Source organism: Aedes aegypti, chromosome 1 (assembly GCF_002204515.2).
Source record: "Aedes aegypti strain LVP_AGWG chromosome 1, AaegL5.0 Primary Assembly, whole genome shotgun sequence".
In the NCBI taxonomy this organism is placed as follows: Eukaryota; Metazoa; Arthropoda; class Insecta; order Diptera; family Culicidae; genus Aedes; species Aedes aegypti.
The window spans coordinates 227,021,534-227,034,706 of NC_035107.1; the positions used below are offsets into that span (position 1 = coordinate 227,021,534).

A 13,173-nucleotide genomic window follows, 5' to 3' on the forward strand; every position below is an offset into this window, starting at 1 on the left:
TCCTTTTATGGATTTGATTTCGATATTCGGTGAATGAAAGTTGGGTTTTGACTCGAAATCATTCCGATCACATTGCAAAAATGCATATTTTGGCAAGAAAAAGATCACAGTTAACGAAGAGGAAGCGCTCATAAAATCCTTCCTTAGCCGAGTGGTTGGAGTCCGCGGCTACAAAGCAAAACCATGCTGAAGGTGTCTGGGTTCGATTCCCGGTTGGTCCAGCTTTCCAGCTCCTAGAAGAGAAGCCCTCTAGCTTCTGGAAGCGAAGCTCTCCAGCTTCTGGAAGAGAAGCTCTCCAGCTTCTGGAAGAGAAGCTCTCCAGCTTCTGGAAGAGAAGCTCTCCAGCTTCTGGAAGAGAAGTTTTCAAGCTTCTGGAAGAGGAGCTTACCAGCTTTTGAAAGAGAAGCTTCCCAGCTATTGGATGAGAAGCTTTACAGCTTCTGGAAGAGAAGCTTTCTAGCTTCTAGAAGAGAAGCTCTCCAGCTTCTGGAAGAGAAGCTCTCCAGCTTCTGGAAGAAAAGCTCTCCAGCTTCTGAAAGAGAAGCTTTCCAGCTTCTGGAAGAGGAGCTTTCCAGCTTCTGAAAGAGAAGCTTCCCAGCTACTGGATGAGAAGCTTTCCAGTTTCTGGAAGAGCAGCTTTCCAGTTTCTGGAAGAGAAGCTTTCCAGTTTCTGGAAGAGAAGCTTTCCAGTTTCTGGAAGAGAAGCTTTCCAGTTTCTGAAAGAAAAGCTTTCCAGCTTCTGGAAAAGGAGCTTACCAGCTTCTGAAAGAGAAGCTTCCCAGCTTCTGGAAGAGAAGTTTTCTAGCTACTGGATGAGAAGCTTTCCAGCTCCTGGAAGAGAAGCTTTCCAGCTGGAAGAGAAGTTTTCCAGCTTCTGGAAAAGAAGCTTTTCATTTTTTGGAAGATAAGCTTTCCAGCTTCTGGAAGAGAAGCTCTCCAGCTTCTGGAAGAGCAGCTTTCCAGCTTCTGGAAGAGAAGCTTTCCAGCTTCTGGAAGAGAAGCTTTCCAGCTTCTGGAAGAGAAGCTTTCCAGCTTCTGGAAGAGAAGCTTTCCATTTTCTGGAAGAGAAGCTCTCCAGCTCCTGAAAGAGAAGCTTTCCAGCTGGAAGAGAAGTGTTCCAGCTTCTGGAAAAGAAGCTTTTCATTTTTTGGAAGATAGGCTTTCCAGCTTCTGAAAGAGAAGCTTTCCAGCTTCTAGAAGAGAAGCACTCCAGCTTCTGGAAGAGCAGCTTTCCAGCTTCTGGAAGAGAAGCTTTCCAGCTTCTGGAAGAGAAGCTTTCCAGCTTCTGGAAGAGAAGCTTTCCAGCTTCTGGAAGAGAAGCTTTCCAGCTTCTGGAAGAGAAGCTTTCCAGCTTCTGGAAGAAAAGCTTCCAGCTTCTGGAAGAGAAGCTTTCCAGCTTCTAGAAGAGAAGCTTTCCAGCTTCTGGAATAGAAGCTTTCCAGCTTCTGGAATAGAAGCTCTACAGCTTCTGGAAGAGAAGCTTTCCAGCTTCTGGAATAGAAGCTCTACAGCTTCTGGAAGAGAAGCTTTCCAGCTTCTGGGAGAGAAGCTTTCCAGCTCCTGGAAGAGAAGCTTTCCAGCTGGAAGAGAAGTTTTCCAGCTTCTGGAAAAGAAGCTTTTCATTTTTTGGAAGATAAGCTTTCCAGCTTCTGGAAGAGAAGCTTTCCAGCTTCTGGAATAGAAGCTCTACAGCTTCTGGAAGAGAAGCTTTCCAGCTTCTGGGAGAGAAGCTTTCCAGCTCCTGGAAGAGCAGCTTTCCAGCTTCTGGAAGAGAAGCTTTCTAATTTCTGGAAGAGAAGCTTTTTAGCTTCTGGAAGAGAAGCATTTTAGCTTCTGGAAGAGAAGCTTTCCAGCATCTGGAAGAGCAGCTTTTCAGCTTCTGGAAGAGAAGCTTTCCAGCTTCTGGAATAGAAGCTTTCCAGCTTCTGGAAGAGAAGCTTTTCAGCTTCTGGAAGAGAAGATTTCCAGCATCTGGAAGAGAAGCTTACCAGCTTCTGGAAGAGAAGCTTTCCAGCTTCTGGAAGAGAAGCTTTCCAGCTTCTGGTAAAGAAGCTTTCCAGCTCCTGGAAGAGAAGCTTTCCAGCTTCTGGAAGAGGAGCTTTCCTGCTTCTGGAAGAGAAGCTTTCCAGCTTCTGGAAGAGAAGCTTTCCAGCTTCTGGAAGAGAAGCTTTCCAGCTTCTGGAAGAGAAGCTTTCCAGCTTCTGGAAGAGAAGCTTTCCAGCTTCTGGAAGAGAAGCTTTCCAGCTTCTGGAAGAGAAGCTTTCCAGCTTCTGGAAGAGAAGCTTTCCAGCTTCTGGAATAGAAGCTTTCCAGCTTCTGGAAGAGAAGCTTTCCAGCTTCTGGAAGAGAAGCTTTCCAGCTTCTGGAAGAGAAGCTTTCCAGCTTCTGGAAGAGAAGCTTTCCAGCATCTGGAAGAGAAGATTTCCAGCTTCTGGAAAAGAAGCTTTCCAGCTCCTGGAAGAGAAGCTTTCCAGCTTCTGGAAGAGGAGCTTTCCTGCTTCTGTCAGAGCAGCTTTCCAGCCTCTGGGAGAGCAGCTTTTCAGTTTCAGGAAGAGAAGCTTTCCAGTTTCTGGATGAGAAACTTTCCAGCTTCTGGAAGAGAAGCTTTCCAGCTTCTGGAAGAGAAGCTTACCAGCTTCTGAAAGAGAAGCTTACCAGCTTCTGAAAGAGAAGTATCCAGCTTCTGGAAGAGAAGCTTTCCAGCTTCCGGAATAGAAGCTTTCCAGCTTCTGGAAGAGAAGTTTTCCAGCTTCTGGAAGAGAAGCTTTTCAGCTTCTGGAAGAGAAGCTTACCAGCTTCTGGAAGAGCAGCTTTTCAGCTTCTGGAAGAGAAGCTTTCCAGCTTCTGGAATAGAAGCTTTCCAGCTTCTGGAAGAGAAGCTTTTCAGCTTCTGGAAGAGAAGATTTTCAGCATCTGGAAGAGAAGCTTACCAGCTTCTGGAAGAGAAGCTTTCCAGCTTCTGGAAGAGAAGCTTTCCAGCTTCTGGAAGAGAAGCTTTCCAGCTTCTGGAAGAGAAGCTTTCCAGCTTCTGGAAGAGAAGCTTTCCAGCTTCTGGAAGAGAAGCTTTCCAGCTTCTGGAAGAGAAGCTTTCCAGCTTCTGGAAGAGAAGCTTTCCAGCATCTGAAAGAGAATCTTTCCAGCATCTGGAAGAGAAGATTTCCAGCTTCTGGAAAAGAAGCTTTCCAGCTCCTGGAAGAGAAGCTTTCCAGCTTCTGGAAGAGGAGCTTTCCTGCTTCTGTCAGAGAAGCTTTCCAGCTTCTGGAAGAGAAGTTTTCCAGCCTCTGGAAAAGAAGATTTCCTGCATCTTGAAGAGAAGCTATGCAGCTTCTGAAAGAGAAGCTTTCCAGCTTCTGGAAAAGAAGCTCTACAGCTTTTGGATGAAAAATTTCCAGCTTATGGAAGAAAAGCTTTCCAGCTTATGGAACAAATTTTTTCCAACTTCTGGTAAGAGATGCTATCCGTCTATTGAAAGAGAACATTTCCAACTTCTGGACCAAAGTTTTCCAGCTTTTGAAAGAGAAGCTTTCCAACTTCAGGAAGAAAAGTTTCCCAGCTTCTTGAAGAGAAGCTTTCCAGCTTTTGAAAGTGAAAGTCTTTAGCTTTTGGAAGAGAAGCTCTCTAACTTTTAGAAGAAAGTCTTTCCAGCCTCTGCAAGAGAAGCTTTCTAGCTTCTGGAAATGAGGTGAGAAAAATATTATAGCTTTTGAGAAAAGCGTTTCAGCTTCTGTGGAACAGAAGCTCTCTATCTCTTAGAATAGAGTTTAAGTTTCTGGGAGAGATGTTCTACAGCTTACGGAAGAGAAGCTTTCTAGCATCTGAAAAACTAGCTTTCCATCGTCCGAAAAAGAAGTTTTCCAGCTCCTAAAAGAAAAGCTTTACAAGCTCTGGAAAAGAATCTTCACTTCTGGAAGAGAAAGGAAGAACTTCCTAGTTTCTGGAATGAAAGCTTTCTATCTTCTGGAAAAGAAGCTACTCAGCTTCTGAAAGAGAAGCTTTCCAAATCTTGATAGGGAAGATTTTCAGTTCCTGGAGTATTCCAGTATTCCATCTTCTGAAAAAAGCTTTTCATCTTCTGTATGAAGAGCTCTCCATCTCCCAGAATAGAGCTCCAGCTTCTGGGGGAGAAGCTCTCAACCCAAGTAACCATGGAGCATTATATTATTGCATATATAATGCAGCTGCATTGCCGTAAGCCTACCATTAAAGTAGTTTAAAAGTGGAAAAGGGCCCTTTTACAGTTGCACTAATGCAAAAACGATGATAAAGCAATGAAGCAATTTATAAAGTAACATTATTGCAGCAGTGCAATTTATAAAGTGATATAAGTGCATTGATACATTTGTAATGTAGAGTTAATGCTTCATTGCTTGAAAACTCTTGAAATATGTCGAATAAAAGCAATGTTACATCAATGTTGTTGATATGCAGTAGAATACGTGCAATGTTATAATGCTTGTGGTTACTTGGGAAGCTTCTGAAAGCTCTCTAACTTTTAGAAGAAAGGCTTTCCAGCCAATGGAATAGAAGCTTTCTAGCTTCTGGAAGAGCAGCTTTCCAACTTCTGGTATAGAATCTTTCCAACTCTTGAAAGAGAAGATTTCAAGCTTCTGGAAGAAAAGTATTCCAGCTTCTGGAAGAATAGCTTTCCAGCTTCTGGAAGATAATATTTCCAGCTTCTGGTAGATAAGTTTTCCAGCTTCTGGAAGAGCTTCTGGATAAAGAGCTCTCCGTCTTCCAGAATAGAGCTCCAGCTTCTGGGGGAGAAACTCTCTAGTTTCTGAAAGATAAGCTTTCCTGCTTTCCACTTTCCAGCTTTTGGGAAAGAAAGTTTCCATTTTGTGGAAGAGAAGCTATCCAGCTTATGAAAGACAAGCTTTTCAGCTTCTGGAATAGAAGATTTGTACAACAGTTGAGTAAACATAAGAAATTAAATAATTTAGTGTCGGAATATTATCATCCTGCGTTCATATTAAAAAGACTGCTAGGACACAAAACTATCGCAACCCTTTCACCAAATTACAAGCTCATAGTCCCTTATCAATTTCTATCATTCGTTCAGTTATAATCCAAGCTTATGGCAATGACGAACAACAGCTGGTAATGTGGGATTGGAAGGATAAACCTGGTGGTGTTAGAATGAACGGAAATTAACCAGCATAAGAAAGCGGAAATGGGTACTGTAAAACACATAAAACTCGAGAGGGAAAAGGTCACTGAAAGCGAAGTATACGCACATGGCACGAATATGAATTCAGGCGCAGTCACGGGCAATGATTTGCGAAAATAGTAATGACTCGCATAAGCTTATTCATTCTTCATAAAACTGTTTGACCTGTGTAGAAATAGCCTTAGCTTTACCTATTATTCGATATGACTTAATCGATATACCCCTCGTTGTAGGTCTCAACCATCTCTGCACGGATAACATGCAGTGCGACATCGGAATGATATGTACGACGAAGAACGTCACCAAAACTACCACCCTGGTGACCAGTAAAACCTTCATGACGAGTAATATGCTTCAGAACAACAGCACCAACTATAAGATGTGCTTGTGCGATAAGGAGGTCGGTTACGTCGAAGATAAGCACGACTATCGCCATTGTAGTGGAGCGGTTCCTGCTGTCTTATCGGCATCCCTGCTGGGACCCATGATGGTTGCCATCCTCGGCTGCACGGTTCTACGGAAACCGTTCAATCACTGGTTTGCGGACATATAAGCGCTCTTCTAGTGCTCCTGGCTTTAAATCCACATTAATCATTACGTACATTACAAACGATTTAAGCTTTAGGAAACGCGCGCTGCTGATCATGATTGTGATTGCAAACTCAAGTGCTAAGAGATGATCTAGAAATATAAGCACATAGCTTCTATTTAGCTTTGCAAGGAAACGAATTTCCTTTCTCGTATATGAAATAAATCATGCCTTCTTATGATCAACGCTTAAGTGCACCATCCAATGATTATGAGCAAAAATGACAGATTCTAGTTAGTAAGAACCAATATAGCGCCAAGTCGTGTGTGAATTCTACAAACGTTTTAGACTATAGGAACAGAACAGTGGCTATTTTTGTATATTGCTTTTCAACAGATGCACGAAATGACAAGGCAATTCATATTTACGAAAATCAGCACAAGAAGCGAATGGAAGATACATATCTAAATTATTGAAGAAAACAAAAACAACTTTTACAAATACATGGATAGAACTATCAATTCTAGCGATAAGGATTAAGACGTACTTTATTTTTCCCTATAAATTCTAACATTCAGATAGTGTCGACTTTGTTTCGATGTCCACATTTACTAGAAAAAAAAAGTTTAAGATGCGATGTATTAGGATAGTGCAAATTATGTAATTTAGATTTTCTAAGTATCAATATATGTCTTAAATATTGTGGCTTTTGTGCAGATATTACAAAATTTCAAGGGACACACACATACAAAGATGGAAGCATGAATTCTGTCCATCATTTTAAAGTCTATTATATGAGATAGCGTTATACATAACGAATAAAAATCAATAATTTTAGCAGCATTCTGTATTTTTTTACGTAAAGAAACTCCAAGTAGTACTTGATCGCTTTTATACTGATTTGTTGTTCTTCATTGACAACCTAATGAGTATTCCGCATAGAAAATTACCACTAATTGAATTAGACAAACTGTTTCATGAACATAATTGAAACGGTCACCTGTTTCGGATATGGTTCACTTTTATTCTTCATGTTGCGGTAAAACCATGTCCAGACCAGGGTGGGTGTACCGCTGTCAACTACAAACAAAGCTCGCCTAACAATCATCTCTCGGGCGGACCGTCCCAAACAGCATCATCTCTCACGCGGGCCGACCCAAACAGCACAGGACGAAACGCGGGCCATGCCAGACAGCAAATGCTGATGCATTTCAACATGCAAACAGCGGGATGCCTAGCAGCGTTGTGAGCCAAACGAATTCACCCACAAAACATGAACGGTAGGCGCACCTCGTTGCATATACCCCCCCTGGTCCAGACACCAAGTACAACTGCCACAATTGGGTCCTAAAATTTGTAATGAAATCTTGTTTTTATTTAATAACACGAAAAAGCATGTTACTGTAATTACTTTAGCATTTTTTCCCGCTCAAACAATGGCTATATCATGTTTAAAATTTAATTTAAAAATTTGGTACATAAATGAACCTTGACACTTTTGATCATGTTTGACGTTCGCTTAGTCGACTAAAACACCACAGGGGTTTTAGTTCGACCAGGGGGGGTATACGCAACGAGGTTCGCCTACCGTACATGTTTTGTGAGCGTATTCGTTTGGCTCACAACGCTGCTAGGCATCCCGCTGTTTGAGTGTTGAAATGCATCAGCATTTGCTGTCTGGCATGGCCCGCGTTCGACCTGTGCTGTTTGGGTCCGCCCGTGTGAGAGATAATGCTGTTTGGGACGGCCCGCCCGAGAGATGATTGTTAGGCGAGCTTTGTTTGTAGGTGACAGCCGTACACCCACCCTGAGTTCGACCACTGGGGTTCTTCCTATCTGACATTTCGTAAGGGACACGGAAAACAAAATACACCCAAAATTTGAGTTTAAGCGAAAGGATGTGACAAAATCTAATAAAAATTTTTTGGGCTTAAACCAACGGAAAACATTAGAAAATTGAGTAAACATGTGTTTTTGGCCTAAACTTAAGCGTTTGGCACTAAAATTGGGACAGGGCTTTAGGACCCAATTACAGTTAACGGTATCCAAACAGGTTGAAAAGTAGGGTAAATTATTTATTTTGGACAGGCTAAGGATATGTCTGAAAACGGCGATCGATTGATTGCTTTAGATACTAATATTTTATAACGTAATGTTAGTTATATGCTTAATGTCTTATTGAACTTTGAGTATCTGGGGAGGAAAAGCTTACAAACTGTAGTATTAGCTTCCAAAAAAAGCGTTTTTTGGCGGCCTGTCTGTTATACATTTCGGACACCATCATGAGAATATAATTTGGTCAGGGGCGTTATCTCAATATCCAAACAATAGTTTCTTTAAAAGACGGTCATATCATAACATTTTTAGAGTCTACATGTGACTTATGCATTTTTTCGCTTATTGGATGTGTATATATGTGATAATCAATAATTTCATTTAAGGTGAAGATAAATCGAAGACAAACCTCAAATTTTCAAAAGCTTCATGAGCCTTCAAGAGTGCAAGCAAATATTGTGCATTCAGATTAACTTTAGACCGAAGTTCATAAAAGAAATGAAATATCACAAACAAATGGTCGCCGAAGTTCGGCGTCGGCATTCTACCAAAGTGCTACGCCGACAAGGGCATTCCTTATGCGTCGGCGAAGCACTAAATTAGAATGCCGACCAAGCAACTGGTACACGAGGTAAATACCGTGCACCCCCGCTAATTTGAACGGTACCTCATGCAAACCATCGGGGTTCAGTTTTAATTTGAACTTCTGGTCACCCTAGAAACGTGTTTCTGGTTACCTTTTCACTGTTTTGTTTTGATTCTGTGTTCCGTTCCACTGCGTTCCATTTCATTTTACTCCGTTCCATGAGCTGAATGACGTTTGAACCATTTTTAATCTGAACGACGTGCAAATTAGCGGGGTACAAATTAAAAAGTGTTCAGATTAAACGTGGTCAAACCAACGGGGGTACCCAGTAAATGAATGAATGAAAACGGAAACCTCGAATAGTATGCAAAAAATGTAATAAAATGATACAGATAGTACTTCTCCGTATCAGACTTATTCATTTTGGTGGTTTTCATCCTTTTGAGGACTTGCAATTGCCACATTTTGATCCTCGTTTTATGATGATGAAATTCCTCATTTTGCGTCTCGAACCTGCGACCCCGTATTGTTGAGTTGTTGAAGTTCTGCTCCTTTGCTCCTACGGCCACATAAGATGAATAGTATTGGAAAGAATACCTGCAATTGTAGTAGTGAGAAGATTTATGTTTAACTCCCTCTTACCACTATATGCAAACACAAAGCACGTGGTATATCTGTCAAAACACTGGATGGCATTCAAACATGCCCTGTATGCGAATATAAAGCCAATATAGTGCTTATTTAATGCCTGTATGCATCAGGCTTAGAAGGTGTGTAAGCATTTGAAGTGCTATTATAATGCATGTACGCATCTATGATGCTGATTAAGGGCTTATTATTATTGGAAGTACACAAAGACAATTCCAATTCCAGGATAGCTTATTGAGCACAAAGAAAACAAGCTAGTCCATTCCTCTGCAGACAGCTACTGACTGATAACTCAACTAGCAACTGCTGTTCCTTTTATTTCATCCAGGTATCTACAATTCATTTCCACTAAGCACAGCATAACATACCTCTAAATACTACCACCGACGATTCCCGTATATTCTACCTACGGGTGCGACACTACAATCCCAACACTCCTCCTTAGTGTCGTCATCCGGATTGCTCCTCCTGTCGCCAAACTCCTCGTCCAGGTCCACAAAGCTCTTCCAGGTTCTACCATCTCGTCCATCACAAAGGTCGTCCAGGTTCTACCTTCCGAAGATCTCGAAGGTCCTTCTACTTATCCACCACGAAGTTCAGGTTCTACCTCCTAACGGATCACGAAGCTCGTCGAGGTTCTACCTTCCGAGGATCACGAAGCTCCTCCTCAACTCGAGCCCTGTACAAGTGGCCCGACTCCGATGCTTGTACATGCTCCGACCAATCAGCAGCTCCTCCTACGAATCCCGTGCGGCGTTACACGGCTTATGCGGCCGATCCTCCTGTAGGGCACACTTGCATGAACTGGGCCCATAACCTATTGGAAGTACACAAAGACAATTCCAATTCCAGGATAGCTTATTGAGCACAAAGAAAACAAGCTAGTCCATTCCTCTGCAGATAGCTACTGACTGATAACTCAACTAGCAACTGCTGTTCCTTTTATTTCATCCAGGTATCTACAATTCATTTCCACTAAGCACAGCATAACATACCTCTAAATACTACCACCGACGATTCCCGTATATTCTACCTACGGGTGCGACACTACAATCCCAACAATTATTAGTGCTTATGGGATATATATCAACTGAACAAAACCCTAAATTATGTTGGACATCATCTGATTCATGCCTAACATACTCATGTTAAGATTTTATATGAACTTAGTTTAAATTTTAGACATATTATATCATATTGCCACTTTTAAACTTTCTATGAATGCCAATTTTGAGCACTATTATTGCATTTAATCAAAGATGGTTAGAAGGAAAAAGATAACCGACTCTCGTGTTTTCCAGGCGACATGAATAGTGCCGCTCTGGTGAGTCAAAAGCCAACTAATATGCAATGTTCTCCTAGTGACCACCAGATGTTGAGGTGTTCGTTTATAACATTCACGCTTGAAAAAAGATACACAGGTACACGAAGATGTACGACATTGCCAATAATCTCTAAATGGCATAAAATGTGAGAAAAAGAAGAAAATAACAGCACATAAACAGTTTTTAGTATATATAAAAATTACTCAAATTTTGTGTTGTTCCAGAAAAGTCTGATGTTATGTGAGTCGAACTCTCTTCTGTGTAATAATTTTTAAGCGTGGTTGTTTTGATTTCTTCCACTTTTGGTTTTTTGATTGCACGATGATTTTAATTTAGCTGAATATAATGTTTACGCGCTTTTGACTCAACAGATGGCAGTAGTGTTACTTGAATAACGTGTCGTCCACAAAATATATGGCAAAATAAAGAGTCGATCATCTTTTTCCTTTTAACCATCTTTGATTTAATGTATGTTCTTGAAATGTACATCCTCTTGCATTTGTAAGTTTCACAGATGCTCTGTTGATACTTTTATATCCTATAAATAAAGAATTAAATAATATGTCAATCTGTCTACAGTCCGAGAAGTCTCCCTTCTGCGACTACGATAGCCAGTATTTATAGCCCAGAAACCACGTAGGTACGAACGAGTAAATGGTACCCGAGCGTCGCAACTAATATGTCAATAGTGCGCTGTGTTCAAAAAACGTAAGAATGCAGCGCCACACTAAAAAACTGATTTCACGATCCGACTAAAAAAACTCACTGGCGCGATCCGGTTTGGTGGTGGTGCGACAATATTCTGAATTAAAAATTGATTTTATAATTCAGAATATTGTCTGCTTCAAGCCTGCTGTCACGTGTTACCAAAGGATCAGTTTTTTGAAGATTGTTGTGGCAAACGGATGTGCCGGTTTGAATCCGGTGTTTTCTTTATCAATAGGGCGATATTCAAAACTGAAAAGGCTCAATGGTAGGAAAAACGAAATCCTGAAGCAAAGAAAGCACCACGGAAGATGAACTAAACACAAAAAGTTATGTATTAACTTTACACTTGATTTCTAATCACTACTTTTTTGATCCAGTTTCCTAATTGAAAGCATGTACGATTTTCATTATTTTCCATACGATTTGGCAGTTCTCCAACTACTCTAGTTGGGGCGCGTAGTGGTTAACGCGCCCCAACTAGAGATCGGGGAGTCGTGAGTTCGATTCTCACTGAGAAGACGTGTAACTTTTTCGCAAATCTTCACATCAATTTGTCCATCTAATCCAATTGCAAATTATATGTAATGTTTAGCTTTTCGGTAGTTGTTAGAATTTATACTGTTTTTATACTAATTTAATAAACAATCCCTATTTTGTATTCTTCTAGACATGTTTATTTTTTCATGAATTCAATTCCACTGAAATAAAATAATGGTAATGTATACATGAGTTTTGCTCCTGTGACTCTCATTAAAACTGCTTTAAAGTTCGCGAAAAACATTAAATACTCTCAGCAACAACGTAAAGGTAAGCTGCAAAAATCCACTGATGCCACAGTCCTGGCCTGTTTGCAGCAATTTTCCTCTAGCAAACAAAGCGGATGTCTCATCTTCCATCTAGAAAATTACAATTTGGATTACTTTTCGTTAATACCGTTGGACTTTATTCGGTAATTTACCTTTATCCATTGATCGACGCCGATAATGGATTTTCGTTTTTCTCAGTAAAGTTTTGCTTTCACAAACAAATATGGTGGACTCAAACATTTCAAATTACCGTTTGTAATGCAAGGCATTGCAACACTATGTACTGATGTACGGTATAAATTTGCAGTCTACGGTGAATCCTCACAACTTACAAGGTTTTTGGTAAAATAATCGACGATTTCGGTGAAAACAGAGAAATGACGTTTAGATTCTGCTAATAGGGCGATATTCAAAACTGAAAAGGCAATAGATGGCTCTTTTTCAGTGGTAGTAAAAACGAAATCCTGAAGCAAAGAGAGCACCACGGAAGATGAACTGAACACAAAAAGTTATGTATTCACATTACACTTGATTTCTAATCACTACTTTTTTGATCCAGTTCCCTAATTGCAAGTAATTTACGTTTTTTTTTTTATTATTTTCCATACGTTTTGACAGTTCTCCGACTACCATTCTTCCGTGCGCTTGTGTTGAAAGTTTGAGAAATTTGAGAATCCAGCGTATCGCGATCAGTGGAAGGAATACAAACAACAGTGTCGTCGCTCGGCGGCCAGTGAAAGAAACTGAATGTTCTAAAAGTTGTTGTCTGTACTTTTTGCCGCTGGCGCCAACTGTTAGCGTTTAAGAACAAAATAAATAGTCGTTACCCTATTATTGCAGATTTTCGGTAGAGCTCGTCTGCAATACCGAAACTTCGGTTGAATATTTCTTTACAGTTCGTTTCCGGTAAGAAAATTTACCGAACAACGAAATAAAATCTAAGTGTGTAGAAAAAATAAAAAGTGTGATGTTTAATTTACACTGTAAAGGCCGGTTTGCTACTGACAAGAAAAGGAATCGCCTATCTCGATGCGTAGAAAATTTCTCCCAAGAAATGGTCAAGAAAATCACATTTTTCTGATCGCAGTACGCAGTTGAGAAGAAATGTCACTTCAAAGGGGGGTCTCTGTAGGAAATTTCTTTGACCCTTTCAATCAAGGAATTTCTTTACTTTTTTTGAGCGAAACAGCATATTTAGCTTAATTGTAGGAATGTGAACTAACACGCAAACAAATTTTGTTGTATAATCTACCGAATCCATGGTAGAATTAAGAATTGCACCAACGATTTTCAACCGACTACAAAAATCTGTTAAGTTTACTATAATATGGTGAAAATCACTGAGCAGT

The 13,173-nt window shown here is 40.5% G+C and overlaps 1 protein-coding gene across 1 annotated transcript in view; it reads left to right on the top strand.

Moving 5' to 3' along the window:
• LOC5580180 overlaps positions 1-6,533 on the top strand; it is a 42,783-nt gene extending 36,250 nt beyond the window's left edge. The window contains exon 3 of the mRNA XM_001655546.2: positions 5,401-6,533. Within this exon, the coding sequence (XP_001655596.2) occupies positions 5,401-5,720 (320 nt within the window). The 3' untranslated portion in view covers positions 5,721-6,533. The remainder of the gene's footprint in view (positions 1-5,400) is intronic.
• Positions 6,534-13,173: the final 6,640 nt, after the last annotated feature.